The sequence below is a fragment of the Onychomys torridus genome, chromosome 8, assembly GCF_903995425.1.
Source record: "Onychomys torridus chromosome 8, mOncTor1.1, whole genome shotgun sequence".
In the NCBI taxonomy this organism is placed as follows: Eukaryota; Metazoa; Chordata; class Mammalia; order Rodentia; family Cricetidae; genus Onychomys; species Onychomys torridus.
In genome coordinates, this window is record NC_050450.1 from 4,193,013 (window position 1) to 4,209,772 (window position 16,760).

The 16,760-nt window shown below is 40.4% G+C and overlaps 1 protein-coding gene and 2 pseudogenes across 3 annotated transcripts in view; 2 read left to right on the forward strand and 1 right to left on the reverse strand.

Moving 5' to 3' along the window:
* The window catches only part of LOC118589788 (sperm-associated antigen 6), a 176,581-nt gene that overhangs the window by 102,308 nt on the left and 57,513 nt on the right, over positions 1 to 16,760 (reverse strand). For all 3 annotated transcript variants that reach the window (XM_036197364.1, XM_036197363.1, XM_036197365.1), the window contains one exon: positions 6,487 to 6,670. In XM_036197364.1, coding sequence (XP_036053257.1) covers positions 6,487 to 6,670 — 184 coding nt within the window. The remainder of the gene's footprint in view (positions 1 to 6,486; positions 6,671 to 16,760) is intronic.
* LOC118589046 lies at positions 3,393 to 5,682 on the forward strand (annotated as a pseudogene).
* On the forward strand, positions 3,631 to 4,041 carry LOC118589791 (annotated as a pseudogene).

The following is a 16,760-nucleotide window of genomic DNA, read 5'->3' on the forward strand; positions in this document are numbered from 1 at the left end:
GGACAGCGCTGCCCATCAGTTCCATGTGGGGGACTTTGTATACGTCCGCAGACACCAGCATCAGACTTTGGAATCCTGGTGGAAGGGACCATACCAAGTCCTGCTGAACACCCCGACAGCAGTCAAGGTGGACGGGATTGCTGCCTGGATTCATGGCTCCCATCTCAAACCAGCCCCCGCCCCTGACCTGGATGCTGATTTGGACTGGACTGTGGAGCGGACTGAGCATCCCCTCAAGCTCTGCATTAGGCGCAGAAGCTGGCCAGACAAACCCCCACCGGCCCAACCACAAACTTGGCAAGTGATATCTGGGACGAGAGATACGGTGTGGACAGTGTCTAGCTCAGACTACCCGCTGGGAACCTGGTGGCCTACACTCCAGCCAGATATCTGTCAGTTAGCAGCCAGACTAGACACCTGGGACTTGCAGGGGAAGGAACCCGGTAGCGAACTCCCCATAACAAGTGAAGGGAAAATGAATGATGGAAGGCCTCAGGGATGCGCCACCCCCCGGAGGAGATGCCTCCTCAGTTATTTGTCATTCTATGTATGCCCCCAAGATGGTAGAAAAAGAGGGGAGATTCATAGGTGCGGGGGACCAGAATCCCTATACTGTAAGGCTTGGGGATGCGAAACCACTGGAACCACATATTGGAAACCTAGCTCTACATGGGATTGGATCTGAGTAGGGCGAAACATCACTTATCCTGAACTGGCCAGGGGCTCTTATCTGGTTCATCATCCTTGCCACCCAGATGACCTTGCACCTAAGGGTAAGCACGTCACAGGATGCCAGAACACCTCCCTGTGTAACGTACTAAACATAACCTTCACTACTGAAGGAAAAAAATCCACATCTCTAGCTGAATGGTACAAAGGTTGGACTTGGAGTTTGAGATTCTATGCTCCCGGACATGATTTTGTGCTTCTCTTTAAGATAAGGCTAAACAAGGATAATATACTAGTATGCCCGGCTATTGGCCCAAACTCGGTCCTTCCAGACCAAAAGGGGCCCACGCCTAAAATCTATCAGCCTGAGATTCGCCCCTCACCCCCAAAAAGCATTTCAGGCCCTCCAACAACTCCCCCAGGCCTAGGGACAGGAGAAAGACTTATAAACTTAATCAAAGGAGGATGTCAGGCTTTGAATTCAACCTATCCCAATCTCACTGAGTCCTGCTGGATCTGCCTTCAGCTCAGCCCTCCTTATTATGAGGGGATGGCTATGAATGAAAGTTTCACTTACAACACCTCGGCTAGCTGTGATTGGGGGACCAAGCATATGTTAACTTTACCCGAAGTAACTGGCCTGGGAACCTGTCTAGGACATACCCCTACCTCGGGGAGACCCCTCTGCGCCCGCACAGAGAACATAACAACCACAAATGGGTCCCTCTTCCTTGTCCCGGCCCTCGGCCTATATTGGGCATGCAGTACAGGACTCACCCCGTGTGTCTCGGTTGCCAGTTTCAACCAGTCTAGAGACTTCTGTGTCCTTGTCCGAGTCTATCCAAGGCTAGTCTATTACCCAGCTGAAGAGTTCGAGGAGCACTTTGCGGGCAGGACTAGGTTCCCCAGAGAACCTGTCAGCGCCACCCTAGCCGTGTTGCTAGGAGCAGGAGTGCTAGCCTGGGTAGGAACCGGAGTAGCAGCATTAATTGAAGGCCCTAGGCAGTTGGGGATCCTAGAAGCGGCAGTCCAACAAGACCTCAGAGCAATCGAGACCTCCGTTACTGCCTTAGAAAGGTCTTTAACTTCGTTATTGGAAGTGGTCTTGCAAAATAGACGAGGACTGGACTTACTGTTCTTAAAGGAAGGTGGTCTGTGCGCTGCCCTGAAGGAAAACTGTTGCTTCTACACGGATCATACAGGTGTGGTAAGGGAATCGATGACCAAACTTAGAGAAAGATTAGATGCCAGAGAAAGGAACTTATGAGGCTCTCAAAGCTGGCTTGAGGGATGGTATAATCAATCCCCATGGCTAACTCCATTATTGTCAGCCCTCACAGGACCACTTATTGTATTAATTCTTATCCTCATGATTGGACCATGTATCCTCAATCGAATCTCGGCTTTTGTATGATCCGAGGTAAATGAGGTTAAGATGATGGTCCTGAGACAACGATACCAGCTGGTATCTGGCAGTGACCTTTAGGATTAAAGGTCGGCACAAGAGAAAGGGAGGAATGAAAGGCCATTGTAAGGGAAACAAGCCCCCCCACTAGCTCTGCTAATTGCAGATTCAGTGGAAAATACTGCACTCTGCCCCCATGCCCCATACCAGAAAGTTAGCCCATCATTCTGTGCTAACAGAATGCTTGCAGGACAACCACCTGTGACTGTGTTTGCAAGATAAATTGCTTGAGAAGAATGTTTGCAAATAACCCCTTGCTAGATAAGCTCGGAATTCGTTTACTCACCCAGACTCTGAGAAAGACCGTGGAGACATCTGGCGTCCAGATGTCTGCACTCTGGGTGACCCCGCTCCCCTGCCCTGATGGAACCGCCTCATAAAAGGCCTGCGAGCCTTAGACTCGGGGTCACCAGCTACTTCTCGCGCTGGTGTCCCATGAGCTCGTGCTGATAAAGCTTCTTTTGTGACCCGATATTGGAGAGAAGCTCTCTGTTTTGGATGCCGACCCTAACAGCTCCATTCACATAGCTTCAGGCATTCTCTCTAAGTTACACTGTTTAGTAGGGACACAAGCACCTAAATAAAGTAGCTATAATGAAAAGGAGATGATGGTATCTGAAATGCAAGGCAAAGAGTCAGGCTTATAACTATTCAGTACACAGTAGCTTCTATTTTGTACATAAACACAAGGAAGAAAATATGGAAGTTTTGAAAAAGCATCCAAATTCTACTAACTGTAATACAAATGCATAATTCTTTATAATTTATATCCATATGAAAACTTACACATAATATTAATATAAGTGTAATGCACTATATAATTTTATCATTTTAAACATTACTTATAACAAAGACCCAATGAATTCTCATGAGATGAGACATTAACAAACAAGTTTCAAGGATAATTTTATTTAATAATTGATTTGGGATATTTATTTTGGTTTGTTTTATTATTTCGATTTTATTTTACTATACTGGTTTTCAGACAGGACCTTGCTGAGGAATCCAGGTTGGCCCTGAACTGGTAATCTACCTCAGCTTCCTGATTACAAGCAAGATTGTGACTGCCGCCAAAGCCTTAGAGGGCCAGTCCCATTCCTCTACATCATCCCTTTCCTGCGTGGGGGGAGGGGCAGGCACCTGCAAGCTGCAAGCGTCGGCTGAGATCAAGATCCAGTTTCGGACATGCGACTCACTAGGTGACCCTTTTATTGAGATTAACTTGGATGACCACGAGTAAACTGCAAGAGGAATCACTATGACTGAGGGAACTCAAATTTTTTTATTGTTGACCTTTTCTTTGGGTTCTACAAAAGAAATGATGCATCCAGCAGCCTCTAAAGCCCAGGACTCCAGTCCATTATCAAACAGACTCCTGATTGAAAAACAACAGGAGGAAGCAGAATGGGAAAGCATAAATGGGCTGTTGATGACGCATGGTCTAGTCCAAAGGACCAATCTCACTTTCTGCTGGGTACTGGCTCCTTGCTGTCAAAATGGGCAAGTTCATGAAACCTGGGAAAGTGGTGCTGGTCCTGGCTGGATGCTACTCTGGACGCAAAGCTATCATAGTGAAAAATATTGATGATGGCACCTCAGACCGCCCTTACAGCCATGCCCTGGTGGCTGGAACTGACTGCTATCCTTGAAAAGTGACAGCTGCCATGGGCAAGAAGAAAATGGCCAAGAGGTCAAAGATCAAGTCCTTTGTGAAAGTTTATAACTATAATCACTTCATGCCCACAAGGTACTCTGTGGACATCCTCTTGGACAAAACAGTTGTCAACAAGGATGTCTTTAGAGACTCAGCCCTGAAACTTAAGGCCAGGCGGGAGGCCAAGGTCAAGTTTGAGGAAAGATACAAGACAGGGAAAAACAAATGGTTTTTTCAGAAGCTTCTCTTTTAGGTATATTTTTGTTCCCATGATGAAAAAACAAACGACAACAACAAAAAACAAAACAAAACAAAACAAAAAAGAACCGATCTCAAAAATCTCATCATTTTTGACAAACAATCATCACAAAGAATGAGGCAGAATTTCAAAATGTTGATGGAAGAAACAACAGGTTAGCAGAGCATGATATGGGAGCTCATAGAGATGAACCAGCAGCTTAAAAGTGAACTTCGGCTAGAACAGAACTGAGTGGCACACCAGGAACATCAAGCCAATGACCTGGAGCAGATTATGGACAGCATGAAATCCAAAACCGGTGAATTAGAAGATGAGTCACTAAACAGGATTTGCCAGCAACAAAAAAGAATAAAATACCTTCAAAAGGAGCATAAACTGTTACAGATGAAATGCCAGCACTATAAGAAAAACTGAATGGAGCAAGAAGAGACCACTGCTTCCTTTCAGAAGCATATCTACAGATTAACCAAAGAGGAAGAAGAGCGTTTGCCCATCTCTGCAAGAGAGTTCCTCACACAGTCTTGGATAAACAATTGCTTTGTCTAATTGATTACTATGAATCTAAACTTCAAAAATCCCATACACAAAGGCAGTATAAGAAAGATGATAGTCAGTCAGAAGAAAAAGACTACAGAAACCTGGATGCCTCACCAAGTTATAAAAGCCTTCTGATGTTACAGAATCAACTCAAGGAATCAAAATCCAAGATTGACACACTTTTAGGTGAGAAGCTGAGCCTCCAAAAGGATCTGGAAAACAGGCCCACAGAACATGAATTAAGACAACAACAGGCGAAGAAACTGGAAAAAGCCCTTAAGAAAAGCATCAAATTATAAGAGATTATTGGTCAAAAAAAGGCTGATGACATGGAGGAAAAAGATGAGTGCCCCCAAACACAGCCATCAACAGGCTCTAATTGACCAGAGATACTTTCAGGTGCTGTGCAGCATCAATTCAATTATTCACAATCTTCAAGTTCCGGTAATTATTTATAAACAGAGCAAGGGAGGAGCCCAAAACTTCAATAAAGATATTGTTCAAGATTGTGGATTTGAACATCTCATTCCTATAATAGAAATGTGGGCAGATGAACTGGCATCCTTAAAGGGTTTGTATAAATCCTTAAAAACACTGTCTGCAGAACTGGTACCTTGGCATCTCTAAAGAAACCGAATGAAAATGAAGGTGTAAAAGTCAAAGATCAGTTATAGATACCATGTTGGAAGAGGTTGGAAATGAGAAGGAGAGCAGCAACATGCCAAACTTTCAAACTTTGCAAGCTATTGTTTCTCACTTCCAAAAGCTATTTGATGTGCAGTCTTTAAATGGAGTCTACCCTCAATGAATGAAGTGTGAGAAACTCTGTGAGAAACCTCCAGGAGCTCTAAGAATTAGACAGTTCATCCTCATTGTGTGTAGTGTTCAGCACAGTTGGAAAACTGTGTACGATAATTAATGAGGATGTGAATAAGGAGGTTAAACAAGTATTAGGACCTGAAGACCTACAAAGCATTATCAACAAATTAGAAGAACATGAGGAGTTTTTTCCAGCATTTCAAGAGTTTGGTCTTAGAAATTGATGACTTGGATGCCATTGTACCTGTAGTAAAGAAATTAAAAGTATTTTCATACTGAAAACAAATCAAATCACTTTTACTGTGTAAATTGTATTCTTAACATTTTAAGTATTTGAAAGGACTGATCCTGAGGCAAGATTCTAAAATGTATCAGTTCTCAGAATTCATCCTCTTACTATTGGTTCATTCTCAATCCGTATAATTTTTATTTTTTGATTATTAATAGAAAATAATGGTTAAGTTGTTAAAATATTAAATTAACTTTAGATTTCTTAATCATTTCCTAAGTAATGCTTGAATGTTTTAAAATGTAATAGTTATTTTAAGGAAGAGATTGTATATAATAAAAGAGACTCAGGGAGAGATTGCAAATTATAGAAAGTTGTATTTAAGTTCAAGGTTTAATGACCTTTTGGTCAGAGAAAAAAGAATTCCAATTGCTTTCTAAACCCAACCAATAGGAAGCACTACTTTCCAGGCAAAGATTAATGGACATATTCTATTAAGATACCTTTCAAAGCAGAAAGAAAAGATTTTGTCTTTGTATTAAGATAGGAAGTTAATCATGAGGTAAAATAGGTGATTAGGTAGACATCTTTTAGAGAAAATGTGTCTTTATTTGCAATACTGATGTAATGCACTTTTATAAATAAATAAAATCACAAATAAAATTTTTGTAAAGAATTTCCCAAAAAGACTAATATGTATGAGCATGTTGTAGGTATGTGATCCAAATAAACTATCATTCAAACTTGATTTCTCATCATGTACACAATCACCCTAAAACTCAATCTCTTGTTTATTGAAACTGGATTCATGTAATAAATCTGGAGTTACCCTGTTTTCAAATATACTCCATTACCTGTATTATGTCTTGCAATATATCCAAGTGCCCAGGCTGCAGCCTCCTTGACTCCAGGGTCAAAATCCTCCAAGCATATCACCAGTGTGTCCAGAGCTCCACAGTCAACGATGGCCTGGGCTAGCTGCGGAGAATGTTTACCAACTGCTCTCAGCACAAAGGCAGCTGCTTTCTTGTAGAAACGCTATCAGGAAAAAAAAAAAAAAAAAAAAAAAAAAAAAGAACAGACCAAAACAGCTTAAAAATTAACATTAAGGAAGCTCAAGAGATCTGAAATACAAAAGATAAATCTTAACCTGAAAAATCACTTTGATGCTTTGAAATTCCTCCATTGCTCCTCTTTGGTAAACTGAAAATAAGGTATGTTTAAAATGACATTTTCAATTGTCTTACACTCAAGTATGCATTTGAAAACTGTAAAAATTAAATATAAACATAATTATTTCCATAATTTTACAAAGTAATGAGATTTCATGATAGTGAAGGTATTATTTAACTCATGGGAGCACTTAGATTGTTCAATATTTCTCTGTACTCTCTGCCAATTAATTCATTTCCCTTACTTGCCTTCAGTCTCTAAGCATGGCAGTACTTTGGTGACCTCAACTAATTTTCCTGGAATCCCAAGTTATCCTGAAATAACAATCATGTTTCAGGATGTTCTTAGCAGATACCACATAAACATAAAGGTAAAATAGTCATATATTTTAATTTTCTCCTGATAAGGAAATAGGCTAAACAGTAGAATATAAGTTATTTGATCCTCTTAGAAATGTGTTTTCTAGACACAGCAATGCAGTTGCATATATGAACCTGTGTGCATGAAGGTCCTTGTGCCCAGAGATCTCCAGAGAAACCAGGAACATTAAGCACACATGATTGTCCTCTCAAAGGAAAGAGCATGTAACTTTTTATCCAATGCAAAAGGCTGGGAATTGGAGGAGATTAACAGCCTAGTGATCTGTGTTATCCAAAGGGCCAGGCTATATCAAGCTCCTACAACCAGGACTGTGGCTAATAGCCTAAGTGACCTCTATGCTGTCTATTCTATGATTGATATCCTTCCCATGCCATACATATCCTTACCTAGGCCCTTAAGCTAAATACATGTAGCCTATCTCTAGAACCCATCTTCATAGAAGAAATGACACAAACTTTGAGTTTCAATATAAGTATGTCTCCTTGCACACCAGGGATTGTATTGCACGAGGAAATTTTTTTTCCAAATTGTGCTGTGTTTAAATATTCCAGCAATATACCCCTTGGCATCAGACTCTCTATGTGATCTAGTCTAAGTTGTGCTGAACAGAGTTTTCATTTTCACCTCTTCAAGGTTCATTTCCCTGCCAACTTTGGTGCCTATAGAGACCCCTGTAACTGGCACCAGATGTGGGGAGTACAACCTCAGGAAAAGACAAGAAAAGATTTCTTTGAAAATAATTAGGGGTGCAGAAAACTCAAGTCTCTCACTGTTAGGATCTGAGACCTTAAGTGAAAAAGTGGGATCAACCTGGGTTCCTCTCAGTCCTTTTCAACAAATCATTTTGTACAATTATTGAAATGTTTGTTAATATTCACAAAAACAAAATAATTCAGAGCTATAGCTCTGCAATTTTATATGCATAGGAAATAATGAAAAAGTGCCCATGAAAGGGAACATAAAATCTTTGTCAGTTATTTTTATAAAATGGAGAAAAGGAAAATTTTTTTTCTGGACACATCTTGGCAGGGTAGGCAGAATGGACTCTGCAACCATTAGACTTACAGGCCAATCACACACTTTGGGGACTTGAGTCCTGCATGATCTGATTGGAATTCAAAACTCTGTGGTTGCTTGCTGTCTGTCAGCCCTTTCCACACAGGACCCACCAGGCAGAGTGGCCACACCTGAGTTCCTAGGAATGTTGGGCAGAGCTCCACCACCTGCAGCATGAGCTAGCTTGGCACCCCAGAGCTTAGATTTGTTTATTTATTTTTTGTTTATTTGCCCTCACATTGGCAGTTACTTAATATAGATTGATCAGTGGTCTCTTCATGGGGAAAAAAAAAAAAACACATTAAAACAAGCCCAATGTCTAGTACAGGAACAATTGCAGCTAGTATGTAAAGCTCTTATGCCAACGCTAGTTACATTTCCTGGGGTATTGGTCATTCAGTATAGGGAAGACATTCTCCTCTTCTGCTCATCAAATCAATGCTTAAGTGAGTGCTTGACTTTCATGGTAAATAAACTAAAGGATCAAACTTTTAAATTTCATGCCATGTCAGATTGTGTATGCTCTTATTTGCCCATCACTACTAAGAATTTGGCTGTGTTCTTTAGTTGCTTTCTAGAGACTCTTGGTTAAATTCTATGAGAAATGTAACACCTGAAGTAGAACGGGTTATTAGCTCATTATATAAAGCTACTGCACAGTAGCTTACAAAATTAATCTCTTCCTTTCTTCTCAATTATAGAAATTTATACATGTCACAATTCTCCACATGATCTGTAACTCCTTATTTAGAAAAAAACGTATGAAGGGACACTAGCCCACTCAAGCATGTGGCTCTGGCAGGCCTTGCCCTTTTCCCCATTCCCTCTGCTTTGCTGAAAACCATCAGATTATATTCCTGAAGCTAGTCCCAAGGTCTGTCCCCTTATTTGGTCACTTACTCCTCCTGAGACTGACTACCAAGGTCCAGCTACCAAAGTACTGAAGTCCAGGAATCAAAAGGCCCTGTGGCTCACATAATTAGCATGCCCAATTAAAATTAGACACCTCAACAGGCAGTGGTGGCGCATGCCTTTAATCCCAGCACTCAGGAGGCAGAGCCAGGCAGCTCTCTGTGAATTTGAGGCCAGCCCGGGCTACAAAGTGAGTTCCAGGAAAGGCGTAAAGCTACACAGAGAAACCCTATCTCAGGGGAAAAAAAAAAAATTAGACACCTCATCCTAACCCTTGTACCTACATGAACTGCCATTTTCCTACATGCTGCATCTGTCTCCTCTCTATCCAGAGGCAACCCTTTGTCCCTCCAGGACAGATACTCCTGCCTGGTTTCCCTTGTTCCCTTCCCCTTTTCCCTCATCCTCTGTCTTCTGTCTTTGTCTCTTATTTCCTGCCCTCTGTCTCTCTGGGGCAAATAAATCTCCTTTGTGTGGTGAACTTGGTCCTGGGGGTCTTGGACCAATACTTTTCCTTTCAACTTATAGACTTAATAATGATAGAAGGACACATCTTTAAAACTTACAGGTAAAGAGACTATAAAAACTATTGTGCCATTAAATAAAATGCAGGTTAATTATTTGTTCCATGTTGACAATATTTGGCACATTGCATTAACATGTTGCTCAGGACCTAATCATTATCCAACATAATCCCCTCTTAAAATTTTTTGAAGATACCTCATAGGTACTGACTAAAATTACATCTAAAAATGTTATAACAATTTCTTTTGATGCTTGAATAGATGGCTCTTCAAATGGATAAAGAGCTTATGTTTTATATACAAATTCCACACCCTCAAAAAAGGCTGTACCCGCCAGGCCCCAGGTGGAGCTCCAGGTGTCCAACTGTCGAGAAAGAGGAGGGTCTGCAAGAGTGTGAATTGTTGAATCCAAGACTGCAAAAAGCACAGGGACAAATAGCCAAACGAATGGAAGCACATGAATTATGAACCAAAGGCTGTGGAGCCCCCAGCTGGATCAGGCCCTCTGGATAAGTGAGACCATTGAATAGCTTGATCTGTTTGGGAGGCATCCAGTCTGTGGGACCCGGATCTGTCCTTAGTGCATGAGCTGGGTGTTTGAAACCTTGGGCTTACACAGGGACACTTTGCTCAGTCTGGAAGGAGGTGACAGGACCTGCCTGTACTGAATCCACCAGGTTTAAATGAATCCCCAGGGGTGCCTTGATCCTGGAGGACATGGGAATGGAGGGGAGGGGCTGGGGGGAAGGTGGGAGTAGGGGCAGGAGGGGGAGGACAGGGGAACCCATGGCTGATGTATAAAATTTAAAACACATAATAATAAAGAAAAAAATTATTTATTAAAAAAAAGGCTGTACCCATCCCTAATTGTACACCTCAACAATGAAAACTTACCATAGTCAATCAGCTTTTATTAGGTTTTTCTCAGCCTTTGACTATTTTAACTGACTCTGCTGTTTATTTAAATTTGGATGACAGTTTATTGGACAGACTAAGAAAGAATCAGTCTTCCAGTCATAATGGAAGCTTTGGAAACCCAATTTGTACAGCTTCAGCACAAATGGTTATCCTGCAGGAAGGTTGAGGCTCAACATTGAACTCATCTATAAATTAGCACATGAAGGATGGAGGTGCGCTGAGTATGGAAACGAGCCTAGACTGCGAGAAAAGGAATGCTGCGGGAGTGTCGCGGATGCAGAAAGGAGCAGTGGAAGAAACGTTTGGAATGAGGTCCTCCAGGGTGGAGGCAGTAACAGAAAGCTGCAACAGTTGGGACACAGTAGTCAGAGACAGACAGGGAAGAAGAGATGGGAATGCAAGCAAGGCTTAGTATGCTCCTTCAGCTAAGTTTCTTTGCTTTAAAAAGGAAGAGGATAAATTAAAAAATAAATCGATCCAATCTTATTAAAACATGACAGTAATACTGACCTGCTGGCACCTCCATCTCTAGAAAAGACTACCAGGAAAAACCTGCCTAAGAGGGAAGCCAGGAACATCTGTGGCTGTTATTGGTAAAAGGCAGCAGCTATGACACTTTAGACCTACTGAGCCCTCTGCTTATTAGTAGATCTTTCCTTTAGACTAATGAGACCATGGCAGGTCTCTAAGATATTTATAATTGGGATGATTTTTATATGATAATATACTAAAGTTAACAAAAACTGACTTCAAGATGTATGTCTAACCACTTATATCTTTGCTAACAAACCAGGCTTCTAAATTCTTAAATAAGAAACAATATATGTTTGATAAATAAGGCATATTTAATAAGATCTGTAAATTCATTCCTAAGGTCTATTCACACTATCAGAAACTGACCTAAAGATAAATGTCTAGCTACTTTTTCTTTGCAGATGTATTTATGGTTTAAAGTTTTATTCTGATGCCAAGGGACTTTCAATTCAATTTTTAAGGTTCAAACTTAACAGAGATAAGATCTAGTACAGAGATAAAATCCTAGTCTATAGTGAAATCTGGTGTCCTCTTCTGGCTTGCAGACATGCATGCAGGCAGAACACTGTATGCATAATAAATAAATAAATCTTTTTTTAAAAGAGCTAGTAATTTTTGTAAACTATTCAAAATAATTTGGTCTTCATTTATCATGTTATTCCTTCTTCTCCCTTTCTGTTCTTGATCCAGCTGGGATCTCCTGCTCCCCTTAGTTTTCTTTCCCCCAAATCTTGCCCTTCATTTCTCCCACTGTCATCCAGGTTGTTCATGTAGATCTCATCCATTTCTCTATCATTGAGCAATCCCTGTGTCTTTCCTAGGGTCCCGTTTTCTAGGTAGCCTCCCTGGAGCTGTGTAGCAGTCTAGTCATCTTTGTTTTACATCTAGTATCCTCCTATGAGTGAGTACATACCATGGTTGTCCTTCTGAGTCTGGGTTACCTCACTCAGGATGATTTTTTCTAGATCCATCCATTTGCCTGCAAACCTCATGATGTCATTGTTTTTCTCTGCTGAGTAGTACTCCATTGTGTATATGTACCATATTTTCTTTATCCATTCTTCAGTTGAAGGGCATCTAGGTTGTTTCCAGGTTCTGGCTATTGCAAACAGTGCTGATATGAACATAGCTGAGCAAATGCTCTTGAGGTATGATTGAGCATTCCTTGGGTATATGCCCAAGAGTGCTACAGCTGGATCTTGGGGGAGATTGATTCCCAATTTTCTAAGGAAGCGCCATATTGATTTCCAAAGTGGCTGTACAAGCTTGCATTCCCACCAGCAGTGTAGTAGAGTTCCCCTTGCTCCACATCCTCTCCAGCATAAATGAAGACCACATGAGAACAGGAATAGGCAGAGTGCTGGAGAGGTCCCCAGAAATCCACAATGATATATCCTCTGTAGTCTGCTGGCAATGGTCGAGAAAAAGCCTGATCTGACCTAGTCTGGTGATCAGATGGCCAAACACCCTAACAGTCATGCTGGAACTCTCATCCAATGACTGATGGAAGTGGATGCAGAGATCCTCAGCCAGGCCCCAGGTGGAGCTCCAGGTGTCCAATTGTCGAGAAAGAGGACGGACTGTAAGAGTGTGAATTGTTGAGACCAAGATTGCAAAAAGCACAGGGACAAATAGCCAAATAAATGGAAGCACATGAATTATGAACCAAAGGCTATGGAGCCCCCAGCTGGATCAGCCTGGAAGGAGGGGACTGGACCTGCCTATACCGAATCCACCAGGTTGAACTGAATCCCTAGGGGAATCTTGGCCCTGGAGGAGATGGGAATGGAGGGGAGGGTATGGGGGGAAGGTGGGGTTGGGAGCGGGAGGGGGGAGGATAGGGGAACCCATGGCTGATGTGTAAAATTAAAACACAAATATAATAATGAAAAAAAGAAAAAAATTTAGCCATACAAGTTAATGGTCAGTCACCTTATAAATGACCACATCCTTTAATGTGCTCAAAACTATGCATTTAGTCATGCTAAGTACCAATGTAATTAAATTACAAACACAAGCTTTATTTAGCCTTCTGCATATGCTGTGAAGTTAAACCTAAAGCAAGTGAATAAAAATGAGTAAACTTCATTTCAAAGCAGGTATACAGCAGAGATGGCTGTCTGGTCAATTAAACATGCATCCAGTGATATGCTCACAATATTAGCAAAATAAGAAATTTTACCTTGTCATTTATGTAAAAAAAAAAAATGGAGGTTTTTTTTTCTCATTTCAAGCCTTTTAGGGGATGAAAAACCAAACCACTTTTATATTTGTGATTACTAAAATCTCATTTTGAAAGTTAATATTTTTGTACAACATAATAAAAATTTTTTAGATGACAACATAAACAGGTTTGGGATGGATTTTGAAAGGAAAATTGGAGTATATTAGAAGTTTTTAAAAACATTTCTTCTAAATAATATGGTAAACATGGAAGGTGAACATAATTGCATGCTACTCAAATTTACTTAGAGGCCAAAAAAAGAGCTGAACCAAGAATACAATCAGTAAAAGTTAGATTATTTACAAGTTTTCACCTAAAATTACTTTTAGTACAGCCTGAGAATCTGTTATATCTAACTATCTACTGAATCTAGTAAGACTAAGCCTTCCACAGAGTTCTTCCTCCATGAAACTGCTGTGCATTACTATCGTTCACACTTTTGCTTCATTTACAGTATCAGCTGGATATAAATGTTCATGCTTACATGAGAAAATCCAATTGCTTTCTCCTTCAGGATTTTCTGTGATTATTTCTCAGGTACTTCTGAATATCTTGTTACCTAATGGGGAAGTCTTATTAATAGCTCAAAATTAAAATTGCCTTAAACTTCAAAGATCCCCAAACTTAAGTCAAAAGCCTGAAGTTTGCATTTCTGAAGGTTAATGACCACTGTTAATTTAATAGGTCCTATTAGTTTTTAGTTTCATGCTTGCCCTGGGTCTGATGAGTGATGAGACTCTGGCAAGTGAAACAGTTAGAGGCAGCTCACCAGAGCCTGTCCTCTGTAAAAGGCATCATTTGTACAGTAGCCCAAGCTCCTAACACATAGTTAGTAGTGAATGGAGAGCAGCTCGACATCTGGAACCATGGCAGTCTGTGTATTGGACCTTCTCTGCTGTGAGGAAGGTAAAGATCTGTGCTCAGAGTGCACTACTGGCTTGTACAATGCCTATCTATAACTAGTCAGCTAGTGATCATAGCCCCAGGCATGATTCAGGACCCTGGAAACTTCAGAGAAAGACCACTGTACCATCTAGAACTTAACTTTGTCAAATATCTCTTTATCCATTTCTTTTCTGGAATTCTCATTACAACTAAATACTAATAGTGGTCCTACTTATGCTAGCAAATGATCTGAGTAAATTTAATATTAACCATGTTACTGAAATCCCTTACTATCCACAGGGTCGAGATATTGTGGAATGACACCATCAAGTGCTTGATTGTCAATTTTAAAAACTAAAAAGGGGATACTTAGACACACTTAAATCCTCACATACTATGCTACATTCAGTTATGATAACTTTAAATTTTTTTTTAATTTCCCATTAAAGGATAATGCTTTTTCTGCAGCCCAAAAACATTTGTCCTAAAGGAGAAAAAACTAAAGTAAATGCTAAATAAAAAGAAAGAGTCTGATGTTCCTCTAACATTTAGGAGAGGTTATGTTTGTGTCTTTACAGAAAATGAACAAAATCCCACATGGCTCCTGATCTAATGCCAGGACCTCCAGAAACCATTGAACAAATGAACCATCTGAGCGGAGATGACAAATCAGTCAAAAGAAGACATCCCAAGAGGAAGAGTAAGCAGACAACTTAGGGAGACTCAGGACTTTAACTCATCAGTCTGTAACACTGGGGAACAGCAAGGCCTCTATAGTACTGACCCAAAAACGATGCTGCTATGTCTGAGCTCACAGCAGTAGAGACAGTATGTATAAGACTTGTGCAAGATTGACACTGACAAATCTAGCATTGAGAGGAGAGGTGGGCATGAAGTCCCACCCTAGCCAAGGAGCAACGGATGGCTGCTGGGAGAAGGAGGGTCAGTTGTTTTTGGGAGATTCACCACACTCTATTGAAAGCCACACATTCATGAGTATATGACCATCACAAAGTGGACTTAATTCTTTTGAAGAAGACATAGATACTACAATATGAGGTGAAAAACATTGAAAACAAATAACCATTATATGTATTTTAAATATTGCTTCATATTTATAATATGTCTCACATATAAATTTTATTTTATTGAAGAATGAAAATTTGAATATAAACCATGGAGTAAATGGTTACTCTTCAAATATATTATACATATATCTAATATATGTATATAATATGTGAGAATTAAAAATAAATATACAGGAAATATTTGACTATAATATTATTATTTCAAGGTTAAAAATGGTATACTTATCATCATATAAAACTTTTTAATAAAACCCAAATAATGTACTTTAGCCAATTTTGAGTTTTTAATAGTGACTATGAAAAAGTGGCTACATGACCCCAACACCTGCTTTGAAAGCCTTTTCTTTATGTAGAAAAAAAACAATAAAAATATAAACCACAAGAGGTAAATATACCACCATATTTAATCAAGATGTATCTACAACTCAGCATATGTCTCTAATACTATATGTGTTTTACTGTGGTATATTTTCTTCAATTTGTTAAGTTATGACACAACTTGATTTCTACTCATTTATTATAAATATGATTTGCAGCCCCAGTTGCAGGCCAGCAGGCAAGACTCCTGCATGCAGGCCTGACCACCACCACCCTTCATTAGACCCAGTAATCTACAAGCCCTACTCTGACTCCCAAATCCACTCATCCCCCAAGACCTCAGCAGCTTCATGAGACACAGACTCTACCAGCTCTGATTGGACCAACAGGTGAGTAGCTGTTCTCCCAGCCGACCAGCCCAGTCTCTAGGCCCTATACCCAGGGGCACAACCTGTGCCCTCTGACCCCTACACATTGCAGCCCAGGTTGCAGTTCAATAGGCAAGACCCCTGCAGGCAGACCTTCTCACCACCACCCCCATTGGGCCCTGCAATCTACAAGTCCCACTACAATCCCAAACCTACCCATCCCCCTAGGACCCTATCAGCTCCCTGAGGCAGGGAAAAAACACTACAAGTGCTACTTAGACAAAAAGCAACTTCCAGAGACACAGACACCACTTGCAACAATTGGAGGAAGAGATGGGGAGAAGTCAGTGCAAGAATACATTCAACAACATAACAAGCAATATGGCATCACCAAAACCTAGCAATTCTGCAACAGGAATACCTGAATATCCCAACATAAAAGAAGAAGGAAAACAACCTTTAAAATGACTTTATGAAGATGAAAGAGGCCTTTAAAGATGAAATGAAAAATCCCCCCTTAAAGAAATCCAGGAAAGACAAACAAAAAATTGGAATAAATCTCTTAAAGAAAAAACAATCAAATGAGTGATGGTAACATTTTGAAAAAGGTACAAAAAAGAAGACAAACCAAGGGAATGCTAAAAATGAAAATCTAAGCAAATGAACAGAAATTACAGATGCAAGCATAACAGAATGCAAGAGATGGAAGAGATAATCTCTGGAATTGAAGATACCATAGAAGAAATA